Source organism: Cydia pomonella, chromosome 2 (genome assembly GCF_033807575.1).
Source record: "Cydia pomonella isolate Wapato2018A chromosome 2, ilCydPomo1, whole genome shotgun sequence".
Lineage (NCBI taxonomy): Eukaryota > Metazoa > Arthropoda > Insecta > Lepidoptera > Tortricidae > Cydia > Cydia pomonella.
In genome coordinates, this window is record NC_084704.1 from 761,510 (window position 1) to 776,965 (window position 15,456).

At 40.4% G+C, this 15,456-nt stretch overlaps 2 protein-coding genes across 5 annotated transcripts in view; one reads left to right on the forward strand and one right to left on the reverse strand.

The window, feature by feature from the left end:
* Positions 1-15,456, forward strand: part of LOC133515617 (uncharacterized) — a 1,004,237-nt gene that overhangs the window by 607,148 nt on the left and 381,633 nt on the right.
* LOC133530855 (PE-PGRS family protein PE_PGRS30-like) lies at positions 466-13,839 on the reverse strand. Of its 4 annotated transcripts, XM_061868913.1 has the most exons (19): positions 13,727-13,839; positions 12,847-12,864; positions 9,440-11,731; positions 8,991-9,137; positions 8,205-8,267; positions 7,644-7,658; positions 6,953-6,970; positions 6,634-6,732; positions 5,605-6,042; positions 5,489-5,527; positions 4,741-4,869; positions 4,099-4,194; positions 3,528-3,698; positions 3,181-3,294; positions 2,842-2,955; positions 2,503-2,616; positions 1,691-1,833; positions 1,075-1,285; positions 466-617 (listed from the first exon to the last, which is right to left on the reverse strand). In XM_061868913.1, exons 1-19 carry the CDS (start codon positions 13,779-13,781, stop codon positions 595-597), a joined length of 4,299 nt encoding a protein of 1,432 aa, XP_061724897.1. In that variant the 5' UTR covers positions 13,782-13,839; the 3' UTR covers positions 466-594. The 4 variants fall into 4 exon arrangements, with proteins under 4 accessions (XP_061724897.1, XP_061724906.1, XP_061724903.1 ...); XM_061868922.1 differs by lacking the exon at positions 8,205-8,267; XM_061868919.1 differs by lacking the exon at positions 6,953-6,970.

Below are 15,456 nucleotides of genomic sequence, written 5' to 3' on the forward strand. Positions count from 1 at the left end.
GTTTACATGGGTTCTTCAACGCAGAACATTTTAAACGGCCAGAATATTTTAAACGGCGAATCTATTCTGAACATCCTCTTAAATAGTTCTCCCGTACTTTTAACCCTACTTTCAACGCCTTTTGGAGTAAATTAAGGGATGTAAATCTCATGTGTTTGATTATGAGAGATGTGATGAGTTATAAACTACCTACCTAAGTGCCAAATGTTACCATCACAATCATATTTAAATCATGCTATTAAGTTATCGTGCATTTGGCTCGTACTTGCCCGTACATGATTGGCACGGGCCAGATGCACGATAACTAAATAACATGATACAATCATTCTGATATCAGTGCATGTTCGAATTGCCCTGAAAGTAACATACAATTTTCACATTCATTATGTTAGTAGGATTTTCATGATAAGTATCAGGGACGCTGTATATTATCGATAATAGTTAATCAAAGAAATGAAACGAATATTGAATCCCACTAGATTTTATTAAAAAGAGGTGTGCTTAGTCTATTTTTACAATGCTTAACTTAACTACCTTGCTTGTTGTCGTTGTGTTGATAGATTGATCCTTAGTTATCATTTGTTGAGTTTTCTCTTAGTTTCCGTCTCTGTTTATGCCTGAAAAAAGATAAATGGTTTCTTTAAAGGTACTACAGTATAAGTAGCATTATAGCACGTTCTGCCAAAAAACAGACCTTATCTAAGTTCTAATAATGGAAGAAATATCAACCATTACGTAACTTAACGTACGGTTTATAAAAAAAATTGAGCCTTTTAAATATTATTTTTTCTATTTTAGGCGTACTGATATAGCCTTCTTTATACCAAGTATAGCTTCATGTTCATCTACTATCAGTACTAAAGTTTGATTCAAAGCGATTGCCTTGATACGAGTAATTAAAATGGTATACAATTGACGCATCAAAAATCGTGTAGACATATTAAATTGAAGTCACGGATGCAATTCTGTGTGATACTTGTACGGGGTTGCCACGCTACCGGAACCGAGAATTCCCGGTTCTTGCCATATTAAATCAGCGGGAGCGTTCTCTACAGAAAAAGAGAGGTTTTGTACCTTGAGCTTGAGCTTGAGCTTGAGCTAAAGCTTGCGCGAGAGCTGCCGCTTGAGATTGGGCCTGAGCCTGCGATTGAGCTTGCGACGCGCCTCCTCCCCAACCTCCTAATAAGCCTTGAGCTTGAGTTTGAGCTTGAGCTTGGGCTTGGGCTTGAGCATCAGCTCCACCCCATCCGCCTTGTAGTCCAGCTGCTTGAGCCTGAGCCTGGGCCTGAAATTCAATATTCAAAAAATATTCTGTAATATTGGCCATATTTTAGAATTGACAAGTCATGTGAAAGGGCTCTTTTATACGTCAAAACAATATTTACAGTGACATCGTATAATGCCATAAAAATGTATAGCAATATCTATAAGGGCATTTAAATTTTATCTTCAACCATCACGTCTGACTGTCATTTCCCTGACAAAATGTACGGGGTTCGATATTGACGTGTATTTGATTATTGTTAACCGGTTTTCATGGTACACAGGCTAGTGAAAAGGCCTAAAAATATAACAACCAATACCTGGGTCAACGTTAGATTATAATGATCTTTATTGTAATGATCTTAAAATAAATAATTCTTATAACGTAACATAGATGCAGTCTCTAATGTTAAATATGGAGATTTACCTGAGCTTGAGCATCACCGCCTCCAAGTCCGTTAGCTAGAGCTTGAGCCTGGGCTTGAGCGTCAGCGGCACCACCACCTAAACCTAGGGCTTGAGCTAGTGCTTGTGCTTGGGCTTGGGCCGAACCTCCGGCACCTCCAAGACCTGTTAATTATGAAATCCTTTAAAAACTGAATATTTAATAAAGGAGTGCACAGGTTTCTTAAGGGTCGGCAACGCGCATGTTACACCCCTGGAGTTGCAGGCGTCTATATCCTCGTAAGGCCCAAGGTCCTACCTATAGGACTTATTCAGTTCGATTAAATTTAAATCATATTCAATTAGGACAGAGTTGCATTTGTTTTGTTTCGTGCAATTTTCAAACAAAATAAAATCAACTGTATTCCGTGCACTATAGGTTCAAATTCCAGTGGCAAATTTTGGAGTTTTCATTTCTATGGCTGGGCCTTAAGAGGATAGGCAACGGCAACCGCTTTCCATCAGGCAGGCCGTTTACTTGTTTGCCACCGACGTGGTATATGTATAAAACGTCACGGCCCATACAGCTTTCTTGAAGAACAACTCTTTCCTTCCTTACCAAGAAAAAAGACCCCAATTTTTGGGTACATTTGGTTACGTTTTCAATGAAACTTCTATGACCGTAACAAAATGAGCAAACGTGGGATTGAAAGAGGTCGTGAGTCGGAATGGAAGTAATATAAAAATTCCAAAATCTTAAACGCTAGTTGTACAGTAGCATGTACATTTTTACAAAAAAATGCCAATTTTCAAATACCAAATGTGTGGATTCTAACGGGCTAATACTGGTACTACCTTGAGCAAGAGCCTGTGCCTGAGCTTGAGCGTCAGCTGCTCCGCCACCTAAACCTAGGGCTTGAGCTAATGCTTGAGCTTGAGCTTGAGCTGAACCTCCAGCACCTCCAATACCTATAAATTATGAAATCCTTTATTAACTGGATATGTAATTTTATCTAGCGCTTTCTTCTTGGGAAAACGCCTAACTTCAAGGTGAGGGCTATTCAGATGGTAATTGTCATTATCAATTTGTAATTGATTTATCAGGTGTCAATGCAAGGGGTACAACTTTAAATAGACATTCCCATTTTCAAATAGCAAATGTGTGAATTCTAAACGGCCTAATACTAGTACTACCTTGAGCAAGAGCCTGTGCCTGAGCTTGAGCGTCAGCTGCTCCGCCACCTAAACCTAGGGCTTGAGCTAATGCTTGAGCTTGAGCTTGAGCTGAACCTCCAGCACCTCCAAGACCTATAAATTATGAACTTCTTTATAAACTGGATATGTAATTTTATATAGCGCTTTCTTCTTGGGAAAACGCCTAACTTCAAGGTGAGGGCTATTCAGATGGTAATTTTCATTATCAATTTGTAATTGATTTATCAGGTGTCAATGCAAGGGGTATAACTTTAAATAGACATTCCCATTTTCAAATAGCAAATGTGTGAATTCTAAACGGCCTAATACTAGTACTACCTTGAGCAAGAGCCTGTGCCTGAGCTTGAGCGTCAGCCGCTCCGCCACCTAAACCTAGGGCTTGAGCTAATGCTTGAGCTTGAGCTTGAGCTGAACCTCCGGCACCTCCGAGACCTGGAAATTATGAAATCATTTATGAACAGAAAATGTAAATTTATCTGGTGGTTTATAAAAGGGGCTAGATTCAAAATTTCAGGGTTCCATAGGGTTTACTTGAAGAAAACTAGTAGTATTTTAATATGCATGAAGACAATTCATTCGTACGTGTAAAGTTTTGGTTTCCAAAGATAGCGGTGCTGTTATATAGCGGCCGTCTCCATGAACTGGAAATTCATTGTTCCAAATACCTTGAGCTAGAGCCTGAGCCTGTGCCTGAGCGTCAGCGGAGCCGCCTCCGAGCCCAGCAGTTAGAGCCTGAGCTTGGGCTTGAGCTTGAGCGTCAGCCAAACCACCGTAACCGTTGGTTAGAGCCTGCGCTTGAGCCTGAGCTTCTGCTGAGCTGCTTCCCCATCCGCCTCCTGAAAGTGTACGAAAAATAATGTTATCTATTCGTCAACCTTATTGTAAAGATGTAAGGTTCATGGATGGTTAATTAAGTGTCTTGCTATTAGTAATTAGTCCACAGTCCACACTGTTAACTAACAATTCGTAGTGCTCATTACTAATCGACTGGTAAACTTTATTGTAAATACTTAAAGCCCAGCTTAAGAGGTGCTGTTTCATGAATCTTTTCACAATAGTGGAGTTTAACAAGTTTACTCAGTAGTATTATAACATTGACATTATCATACAAATTATTTTATTGCATACGAGTATAGTATCCTGCAATTATCATCATGATTGCCTCTTCGGATATCTTCTAATGATGAACAAGTAAAGATAAAAGAAGTAAAGTGTAATAAAATAAAAAAACAGTACCTTGAGCCTGAGCTTGAGCTTGGGCTTGAGCTTGAGCTTGAGCCTCAGTAGGGATCCATATTGGAGTTGGTGGTGGCGGTGGGGGTGGGACTGGAACTGAAACATATATTTTATATCAATAATACTATCAAAGATCTGGCAGCTTCCTCGCTCAACGCATCAGTCTAACGATCCAGCGAGGAAATGCTGCCAGCGTCTTCGGCACTATACCGCAGGGGCCATTTTTAGATTTATTTTAGTTTTATTTTAGATTTAATTTAGTCATATTTTGGTTTTAGTTTACATTATTAATTGTTTATAAGGTTATATTATTGTATTTAATATTCTAAGAAGTAAAGCGTTTAACTCGGGTGAAAGGCACCATGTCAAAAAAATAATACTATCATGCCTATGATCTAAGGACCACAATAAATTATTGCTTCTATTTTTCTGACACAAATCAGCTAGATAGCATATCAAATAAAATATACCATACATTTTCTATCATTAAAAAGTCTCAGCTGGCACTAAAAGTTTAGATATGTACAATTGAATTATTTAGACGAGTCTGATATTTTTGAGCCTTTTAGGGTTCAATAGTAGGTTACGAGTATTAACCACTGTACAGTAAATCGTAACAGAGATTTAAAATCCTTGACTTACTTCCACAGCCAGGGATTCTGGAGCTCTCGATGTAAATGTAGTTGTATTTGACGCGGCAGGTGAGGATCACGCAAGAATCGCCAGGTTTCGGGAATGGTATGTTCGGTTCGTGGGACCTGCATTCAGGGGCTGTAAACAAAATCATACATTTTCTTTAACTTTTCTTAGAAAGTATTTAAATATAATTACCTCTAGCCACCCAGATGCCTAAAAAAGGCCTACCATTCCTATATACCTTGATATTTTAATAATTGTGGATCAATCTTACACAAATCGAGTTAGACTCGCGGTATGCTTGTATTTTGGGTACTAGTCGACGATATATATCAAAGATACGAGTAGATTAAAGAAAATACTTGTATATATAAATACTTATATACTCAGAAAATATCCATAACCCAGGAACAAATATTCACGATAAATACACAAACAAATACCTATACCGGGTTTTGAATCCAGGACCTTCAGCTTTGTAGAATATCACTACTGACTAAGAGGCCGTTTATGGAGCTATACAATACTTTTGATATATTCAGAGTTTCAGTAAGTTTTTTTATTTAATTTTTTTAGTTATAAATTAATTATAATGCAGAGTTGTCCTTGTTACTCGATCATACTAATATTACTAATTCAGTTAAGTCACAGATTAGTACAGTTTTAAGTCACGATAAATTTGTGATAATATTTTTTAACATTGCTTTTTGTCTTTAGATCACGTAAATAAAATAATGATGCAAATGTTCCATACCTACGTATATGACGACGGGTACCGGGAAGACTTTGTTTCCTGAAAATAAGATGAATTAAAGATGCGTTAGCTCAACACTTTATACACTCATAATCCAAAAAATATGGAATACTTACTGATCACTGGAACAGGTACAGGAACAAGCACTCTTGGGCCAGGAACTGTGATATATCTGTTGACCGGGTACGGAACGCGGACCGGGGGTGACGGTACTGGTACAGGTACGGGAACATCCCTCTCTGGACCAGGGACGAAGACCGGTATTCTGATGGGCGGGGAAGGTACCGGGACTTTCACGTATATCTTTTCAACTGGGCCTGGTACAGGGTATGGGACTCTGATGATCTTAGGTGGGGATGGTACTGGGTAGGGCTGCGGTACTGGCACGGGTACTCTCACTGGAACCGGGACCCTCACTACTGGGCCAGGAACGTAGATCTTCTTCGGCGGAGATGGGACCGGGACTGGTACCGGGATAACGACGGGTTTGCTCGGAACTGGGACTGGTACTGGGTATGGTCGTGGCGGGCCAGGGATCACGGTTGGTGGTGGGCCTGAAAAATACGAACAATCATGTAATCAAGAACAATCAAAACGAGTAAATTTTGAATGAAGTTTTCTTACAAGTGGCCAGTTTTTGTTGTTCTTTAGTGTTAACTCCTTATAAGTAAGGGAGGAATAGAATGATTTGGACACCTTTTGGTAATTACAGCCACCATTTGGTAAGTTAAATTACGTGTATTGAAATATTGACATAAAAGGTTGCGGGTTCTAATCCATCTGGATTGATGCTGACTATTTTTATACTCTTAGTCAAGCAGTTCGCTGGCATTGGCATGGCAGTGGTAGTCTACTTTGGCCAGCCACTGCGAGACATCTTTGAAATCAGAAATCAGAAATCATTGCATTTATTCGTGATAAACTATGACATACAAAAGTATAACAACATAACAAAAAAAAAGAAACATAGAATAAATAAATAGTTTACCACGAAATGGTCCCGCCTCAGCATTAATGCTAAGCTCTTTGCAAGCTAACGAATTAAAACAAATTACACGCCTCTACGACATAAAAAAATACAAACATTGTAAAGATGTTTGTGAACTTTAGGCTACATTTTGACTAGTTTTAAACAGGATACTTACACCACGGTATTGGGGTCGGTCTTGGTATCGGTATGGGGATCGGGGTGGGCCCTGGAATCGGTCTCGGAAACGGTATTACATCCGGAATCGGAATGGGAACTGAGAAAAAAAATGTTTTTATTATTAACAAGCCTCAGCTCGCGACGACATCCCCGGTTAACTGAAACATAGAACTCTGGAAACAAATTTAAATTTATTGTTCCCCTTGATAATGGACTAAATGAAATAATATTTGTATAATTACATGATGTTATGAAATAAATTTATATTTAAATTGTTTAACTTTTTCGTATCGTTTTTTTTTTGTTTTTAATCATACCTGGTTTTGGACGAGGTGCTGTAAACAATATAAGCGTTCTGTTTTAGATATAAACTAATGGAAAATTATTATTTTTTTGTCTAAAATAATCTTTTTTATCGATGATTGTAATTTTGTTTCAAGATACCAATCTGATGCTCATCAAGTCGATTCTAACAAACCCTAACATAATGAGATTAGATTGTATTATCACCTAGTTCCTATTTACACTTCCAATCTTCATCGTCAGATCAGCTGGCATAGCTATATAAATAGCTAGCTCAATCGGATAACAACAAGTAGTAAAAATAACGGTTTCCAAGTTTTAAAGACTACTTAAAGACTTCCTGGGTTCAAATCCCGGTTAGGGCATTTAGTTGTGTGATGAGCACAAATGTGACGTTCTCAATCAAAGGCACCACATTGTTGCTTACCATAAGGGCGCAATTTGCTCGTATATTGATACGAATAACCTGTCAGCGCGTCTTTATGGCAAGCGACATTGTGGCACCTTTTGCTTGAGAACGTCACAAATATTTTGTTCCTGAGTCATGGGTGTTTTCTATATAATTATATTTATCGTTCTACGTACCCACAACACAAGCCATATTGAGCTCACTGTAGAGCTAAGTCAATTTGTGTAAGAATATTCTAAGCTATGTATTTAGTAAGGCATATATTTTGTAAAGCTAGTTAGATTTGTCGTACATACCTGGGCCAGGTGGTACTGTAACAAAAAGAACATGATTATCAGAGTTACATAAAAAATATATATACATTTCACAAATTGATTACGATAAGTCATTGACTAAATTGCGTATATATGTATTGTACATTCAAGATGACAAATAAACACGTTGTCAGAGAAATCAAAGCTCGCCATTTTACCCCTGACAGAACAGTTTCAGTAAGTTATACGCAGCAACTAAAAGGAAAAGCAAATGTCTTGTCTTACAGGGATCTAAAGAATTTGGCCGAGGATCGCGAAAACTGGCGTCTACTCCACCGACAAGAGCCTTACTCTTTAATTAACAGAGAGAGAACAGTTAATTTTTACATATAATTATTTGTCTATTTGTTTTGACAGCTAGTTAACTTTGTTGCAAACACTGTTCACAGATGGTTAGATAAAAGTGTTACTGATAGTATTCTGGGTTTGTATGTCGAATGTGTAGGGATTGGTTATTAAGTAATAAATTCGTTTCAGACCTGGTTTGTAAACAATCAAATAGAGTATTTTTGAGAGAGAATTCTGCACTTGATATGAACCCACCTGGTAAAAATGGACTAATGGGCAAAATTGTTGGTAGTGAAGCGTGTCTCGGATCACGAGGAACTGAAATAATTCACGATATCCACTAAGACCACCTCAGGGGATCATCCAGTTATATTGGACAAATAAGCGATCTAATTGTACAGTTGCCATCAGATATATCGAAGCTGACGAGGTTCTCAAAAATATCTGAACACCCACTCTAACGCCTTGATAATAGAGGCGTGTTCAGATATTTGTGAACACCTTGGTGATGGCAACTGTACGCTATATCTAGCACAATCCCCTGGTAATTTTAGTGGACAAATATGTCTATTATTATCACCTGAGTTTCAAAAATTATTCTAGGGTGTCCTACTGGACATCTGTCCACTAAAATCACCCAGGGGATTGTGATCTAAAGATTCTCGAAGTTTCTCGAAGGATCGCCTGGGGGATCAAATATATATTCGTCCAAAGTTTCACCTGTGTTCACTTAGGTGATTTTAGTGAATATCATGAAATCTGATCTCTAATTTGGACAAAATCAGTACCAAAGGTCAAGATATAAAATTAATATTTCCCTCATCAAAGTGAAGGCTACAAGGACACAAAAATTGCGTGTTGTTTTCAATGCTTCACTAAGGAACTTGGTAACGGAGCTATATATTTTTGCTGATGTTTTATATTATATATTTTTGTATGTGCACAAATGACAAGAATGTCGCTAATTTTTGTGTGTAGGTACGGTACCGTTTTAAAAGCTTCTAATTTTTATGAATCCAAATGGCTTAAAATAATACTTACCACAACCGGGGCATCGTCGGCAGCTCAGATAGAGTCCACCAATTGGGGTCTGGAAGCATCCGCAGACCTCAACAGCGGGGCAGGGAACGTATTTCTCGGTACCAGGGACTACTCTCACTATCATCTGGCCGTTGTATGAGCATTGAGCTGGAACATGTTTAAATAAATTAAACACGACAATAATAGGTTGTAATATAAATATGTTAGGCAGATATAATGAAAAAAAAAAAGTATTTACAAAAAACTTGGAGTACTGCAATTTATGTAGGCTTCAATCAAACCAAATGAACAAGAGGACTAGCTGACAGACAACCGTTTATGGAAAATGCCAATCGAAGCTCGATTTTCTGTTTGCATGTAATCCAGATACTTTTAGATTGGCGTATGTCGAGAAAAAATTGTCTTATCTCCAAATATAAATAATTTAACAAAATATACAAAATACTTACCCGGTGGAGGAGGAGGTATGAATCCGGTTGCGTGCGCGTTTGCATTTGCAATAGCAGAAGCATCGGCACTGCCTCCAATAGCAAGGGCATTGGCAATAGCTTGGGCGCTAGCACTGGCGCCGCCAGCGTTGGCTAGGGCGGAGGCGAGGGCTTGGGCCGTGGCACTGCCGCCTGCAGCGCTAGCTAGAGCTTGAGCGAGAGCTTGGGCGCTTGCACTGCCGGGGGCAGCGCTTGCAGTTGCTTGAGCAAGGGCTTGCGCTTGCGCGCTGCCTCCTGCGGCACTTGCGAGGGCCTGTGCGACCGCTTGGGCGCTTGCGCTACCACCAACGGCGCTCGCTAACGCTTCAGCTAGAGCTGAAGCGCTACCGCCACCACCTCGTGTGTTTGCAAGAGCTTGGGCAATAGCTTGTGCTTGAGCACTACCGCCTGCAGCACTTACGAGAGCTTGGGCCAAAGCTTGAGCGCTTGCGCTACCGGTGTCAGCATCAGCTAGGGCTTGAGCCATAGCTTGAGCGGTAGCACTGCCGCCTGCAGCGTTAGCGAGGGCTTGAGCGAGAGCTTGAGCGCTAGCGCTAGCACCACCACCTGTTCTAGAGTTCGCAAGTGCGTTCGCAAGAGCTTGAGCATCAGCGGTTCCACCTGCAGCATTAGCGAGAGCTTGTGCTAGAGCTGAAGCTTGAGCACTACCGGGTTCAGCGTTTGCGAGGGCTTGGGCCATGGCTTGGGCACTTGAGGTACCTCCAGCGGCGTTAACGAGAGCTTGGGCGAGGGCTTGAGCACTGGCGCTAGCGCCACCGCCTCTAGTATTAGCGAGAGCTTGAGCTAGAGCTTGAGCTTGAGCACTGCCTCCTGCGGCGTTTGCGAGAGCTTGGGCTAGGGCTGAGGCACTAGCACTGCCAGGTTCAGCGTCAGCGAGAGCTTGGGCCATGGCTTGAGCGCTAGCGCTGCCGCCGGCGGCGTTGGCGAGAGCTTGGGCAATGGCTTGGGCTTGGGCGCTGCCGCCGGCTCCTCCACTGGCTAGGGCATTAGCAATAGCATCAGCGCTTGCACTGCCTCCACCGTTAGCAAGGGCATTAGCAATAGCATCGGCACTGGCGCTGCCTCCAGCTCCGGCGTTCGCAAGGGCTTGGGCGATGGCTTCAGCACTGGCTCCTCCGGCACCTCCGTTGGCAAGAGCGTTGGCAATAGCGTCGGCGCTAGCACTGCCTCCTGCAGCGTTAGCGAGGGCCTGAGCTATGGCTTGGGCATTAGCGCCACCAGCTCCACCGTTGGCTAAAGCGTTGGCAATGGCATCAGCACTGGCGCTACCGCCTGCACCGTTGGCAAGAGCTTGGGCGAGGGCTTGAGCGTTAGCGCTACCAGCTCCTCCGTTGGCTAAAGCGTTGGCAATGGCATCAGCACTGGCGCTACCGCCGGCACCGTTGGCGAGAGCCTGGGCGAGGGCTTGAGCGCTAGCGCTACCGGCGCCTCCATTGGCGAGGGCATTAGCAATAGCGTCGGCGCTTGCGCTGCCACCTGCGCCATTAGCAAGAGCTTGGGCAAGAGCTTGAGCTTGAGCGCTACCGCCAGCACCTCCAGCGAGAGCGTTCGCGATGGCATCAGCGCTAGCGCTACCACCTGCAGCGTTTGCGAGAGCTTGGGCAATTGCGTCCGCACTTGCACCACCAGCACCTCCATTAGCGAGCGCATTAGCAATAGCATCGGCACTAGCACTGCCTCCAGCTCCGGCGTTAGCAAGGGCTTGAGCTATGGCATCAGCGCTGGCTCCTCTGATACCTCCGTTGGCTAAAGCGTTGGCTATAGCGTCGGCACTGGCGCTGCCACCAGCTCCATTGGCGATAGCATCGGCAATAGCTTGAGCATTAGCGCTACCAGCACCACCGTTAGCCAGGGCATTGGCGATCGCGTCCGCGCTGGCTCCTCCAGCACCTCCATTGGCTAAGGCGTTAGCGAGAGCATTGGCACTAGCTCCGCCTGCACCTCCATTAGCTAAAGCGTTAGCTAGAGCATTGGCGCTGGCGCTTCCAGCGCCTCCATTGGCTAATGCGTTGGCGATGGCATCCGCACTCGCTCCTCCAGCTCCTCCATTTGCCAAGGCGTTTGCAAGAGCATTGGCATTGGCGTTAGCTCCTCCGAATCCTCCGTTAGCTAGAGCGTTGGCAAGAGCGTTGGCGCTGGCACTGCCTCCTCCGAGTCCGTTGGCTATAGCGTTCGCTTCTGCGTCAGCGCTTGCACTGCCGCCTCCGTAGCCGTTGGCAAGAGCTTCGGCATTCGCAATGGCGCTGGCTAGGCCTGAAACAAAGAAATCTAGTTAAAAGGATTACTTTTATTATATTCAAAGAGAGATTTAAAAAATTTAAGCCTACAATGTATATTTATTGCATGCTTTTTTATTTTAAAACCCTTTCTTAGGTATTTTTTTGGAAATTTGTAATTCCACCCATATGAATCTATGCAGGTTTCAAACTAAGTGAATCAATTTCGGTTGTTTTTTTAGGGTATCAAAGATTTGATTCAAGGAAATCTGTTCAGTATTAGTGGATAGAAAATAGTTAGATATATATGAATCGAGACGCCCCGAATAATGAACAAGGGCGAAATGCTGAAAGCTTTTACTATAAGTGTACTTTATGATGTGATAATTTACCCGGATTTTATTTAGTTTGAATACTAATTGTTGTTGAAAGACAATCGATGGGAATTTTTCTACATTCAAAAAGGAATGAAAATTTGTATAAGCAGTTTTATTTTAAGCTAGGAACTTAAGTCATAAAATGATATTTAAATAAATAACAAGAAAAGTGATATTTCGTTTTTGATAATTTATCCCCCAAGGTGGTAAAAAAGGGGTTAAAAGGTTGTGCAGGGAACTTTTTTTTAAGGATTTGAAACTTCGGAGATAGACACACTGTTAGTGTGGCTAGATCTGATATTTGTGATATCATGCATGTGGGTAAGCAAATAAAGTACGAGTCAGTCTCAGCCCGAACTTGGTGTTTGATTCATATCCCTAACAGTTAGATAACAAGAGAAGTAAATGCAGTGTTTTTGTTAATGTATCCTCTAAGGGAGGTAAAAAGATGTTCGTTGAAACTGACAGTTTGTATCGAGAACAAATATTTTTTTCTATTTGGGTAGTTGAAACTTTAGAGCAAAACATTGTGACACAAACGTCATATCTTTCGAACTGTTTTTAGCTGTATAAAGTTCATGTAAACTTACAACAACCAGTATATAAATCCACGCGAGCGAAGTCGTAGTCAACAGCTAGTTAAACACAATTTAATGACATCTTCGGTGAATTGAGGTTATTTAGTCATATCCGAACTAGAAAATAATAATTGTAGATTGCTTTTGGGCTTTTAAGGTATCGTGAGGTTAGATTTTTCTATGAATTTACTACTCACCACTGCGTCCGTAGTCATCTGAAACAATACAATTTTATTGAATTAATATTCAGAGGTAAAATAACTTTCATACTTAAATGTTGGCATTATCTTTGAAAAGGGACCTTATTGTCGATCGCGCTTCACGCCGCACAGCGTCGCGCAGCGATGTATTTGTATCGGAGCATCGTTTATAACGGCGGAAGCGCCATCGATAATAAGGTCCCTTTTCATAGATAACGTCACTTTATGTGGATTTCTTTAGCAGTTATTACACTGCTTGATAGTTAGTTATACTTATTCTCTAAGTATATAATAAAGCTACTCAATAAACGAATTTAAATTTAAAAAAAAAAACTGATATCAAAGGGTCATAAAATATTTTAAGGTTAGATATCCTTCAAACTATTTTTATACCCCAGCTCTATGTCAAATGAATTTAAAATATTGTATTAGCCAAGTGAAAAGCCAAATTCAAAACTTGGATATAATAAATAAAATGAATGTGCTTGGGAAAGGATCTCGTGGGATCTTTATTTTTGTCTGGTTTCTAATAAAATGGCTATATATTGATGTGGAAACTTATTGTTTCGTCGAAAATATTTACAAATGGTACACTGGTCAGGATTCAAGATGAGATATAAAAGAAGACCAAGGATCTCTTCAAATATTATAGGTGTCGTGGCCAGGTCATAGTTTGATCATTTTATGAAATGCTTGTACTTGACCTATTTTGTTATATAACTTTATGCACTAGAGCATAAAAACAACATTATGCCGCTTACACGCGACTTAAACACCAACTTTACATGGGAAGTTAATAAGATTTTTGACTCAAGGTTTTGCTAGCCAAACTAATGAAATAAATTAAATTATTATAAAAAATATATTTTCAACTTACCCTGGGCGAAGACGACGGTCGCCAATAAACAAAGAAGTCCAAATTTCCACACCATTTTGGACCTCTCAGTGGGCTAGTTGCTCACTGAAGATGCCCATACGCCGACGATCAGACCTTTTAAACCAATCCGTGGTCACGGGTTGACGTGTGAGGAATCAATTTATTTATTAAAAGACATGCCGATAAGGTGTTGATTAAACTAAATTAAGTAAATGAACCGAAGTCGATTGTTTAAGGTGTGAAGTTGTAAATTTTGTTAACGACGTAATCAATGTTAATATTGAGTTATACTTTGGTAAATATTTATTCTTATAGTTGCACTCTATCCAGAGCGGTCGCATATTTTGAAAGTATTCTTACTATAACATTTTCAAACCTTCCAAGGCCCACCATACAAAAAAAAACCGTTTGAATTTAAAATGAATGATGTAGGAAATATGGTTGAATTTCTTTGTCAAAACGAAACAATGAAATGCAATTCTGTTCCAATCAAAAATGGTTTAAATTACATTGAAGTAATTAGTAGTATGGGTAGGACCGTGGGTTTTATGAGGTGTAGACCTTGGCAAAGTTTTCGAATTATCAGTTAACAGTGTTGATGGTGCGCCAGTTTTGATATTAGACGTCAAACTATTGCTATATTTATTTCCAATTCCGATAGTTTAAAGATAAACACATACGACTGGGTAGTTCCCGTAGGAACGGAGACCGTACAGTCGGTCCACGATAAGTTTTCATGCCAAGTGCTACCTATATGGATAAGTATGTATTCTGATTGCCAAGGTTGGTGCAAAGTTAGCGTAATCAGAGTCAATATGCATCCAAGGTGAGAGCCTGTTTGTTCGAGTTGTGTATTAGCGGTTTTCCGTAACAAAATTGTGACCAGCTACGGATTTAACACATTCATCGCCAAGAACCCAGACAGCAAGCAATGGAACCCAAAAAATAATTCAAATAACAGCGCTATTTTGTGGAAGAGTTTGAAATTTTTTATTTAAAGACATTTTTTATTTCATTCGAGTTACGGAAGGTGGAGATAAGGAACGAAATCTCCATGTACGAAAAAGAGTCATCAAAAAACTTTAAATAGGTGGCGCTTCAATACCTAGAGTACTTGAACAAAAAATCAAGTCATAGACACCGCAATTCACTCCGTCAATAACGCCTAGGTTCTACTCTAGCGCTACTCTGTAGATTTTTGGAACTATTATTAAAGCTGACAGCTGGACACTTTTGCAACAGTTCTACCATAAAAGATGCCACTCCTCTTAATTCCACCTCCATAATTCGAGTGATCAAGACTTTAAAAAAAAATCCAAATGATATTACTGAACGTTTGAAGTAGGAAATGACAACTTTAACCACTTCATGATAGTTGAGGGAGGAATTTCTTGATTTACCAGGGAGGATGAGTAATTGAGTAATCACTACTGCCATTACAAAAAAGTCTTTGAGTCTTTTATATTACCTATAGGAATCCATTGTATACTGCAATATAATAAAACGGTTGATTATAACACTTGCTTAAATCTATTGTGATATAGTAACATCAGTAAAATGGCATGGACAATCTGAAAATAAAATGATTAAGCATTTAGTTACTTGAACACTACGGTCTGCTGCTAATCTCTCGTAATTTTGTCTTTTGTCGTAATTAGAAATTTTCTGAATGGAAACAAAAATTAACGAGCTCAAGTCTATTTACACCCCGTAAACCCTCCTAAATTACA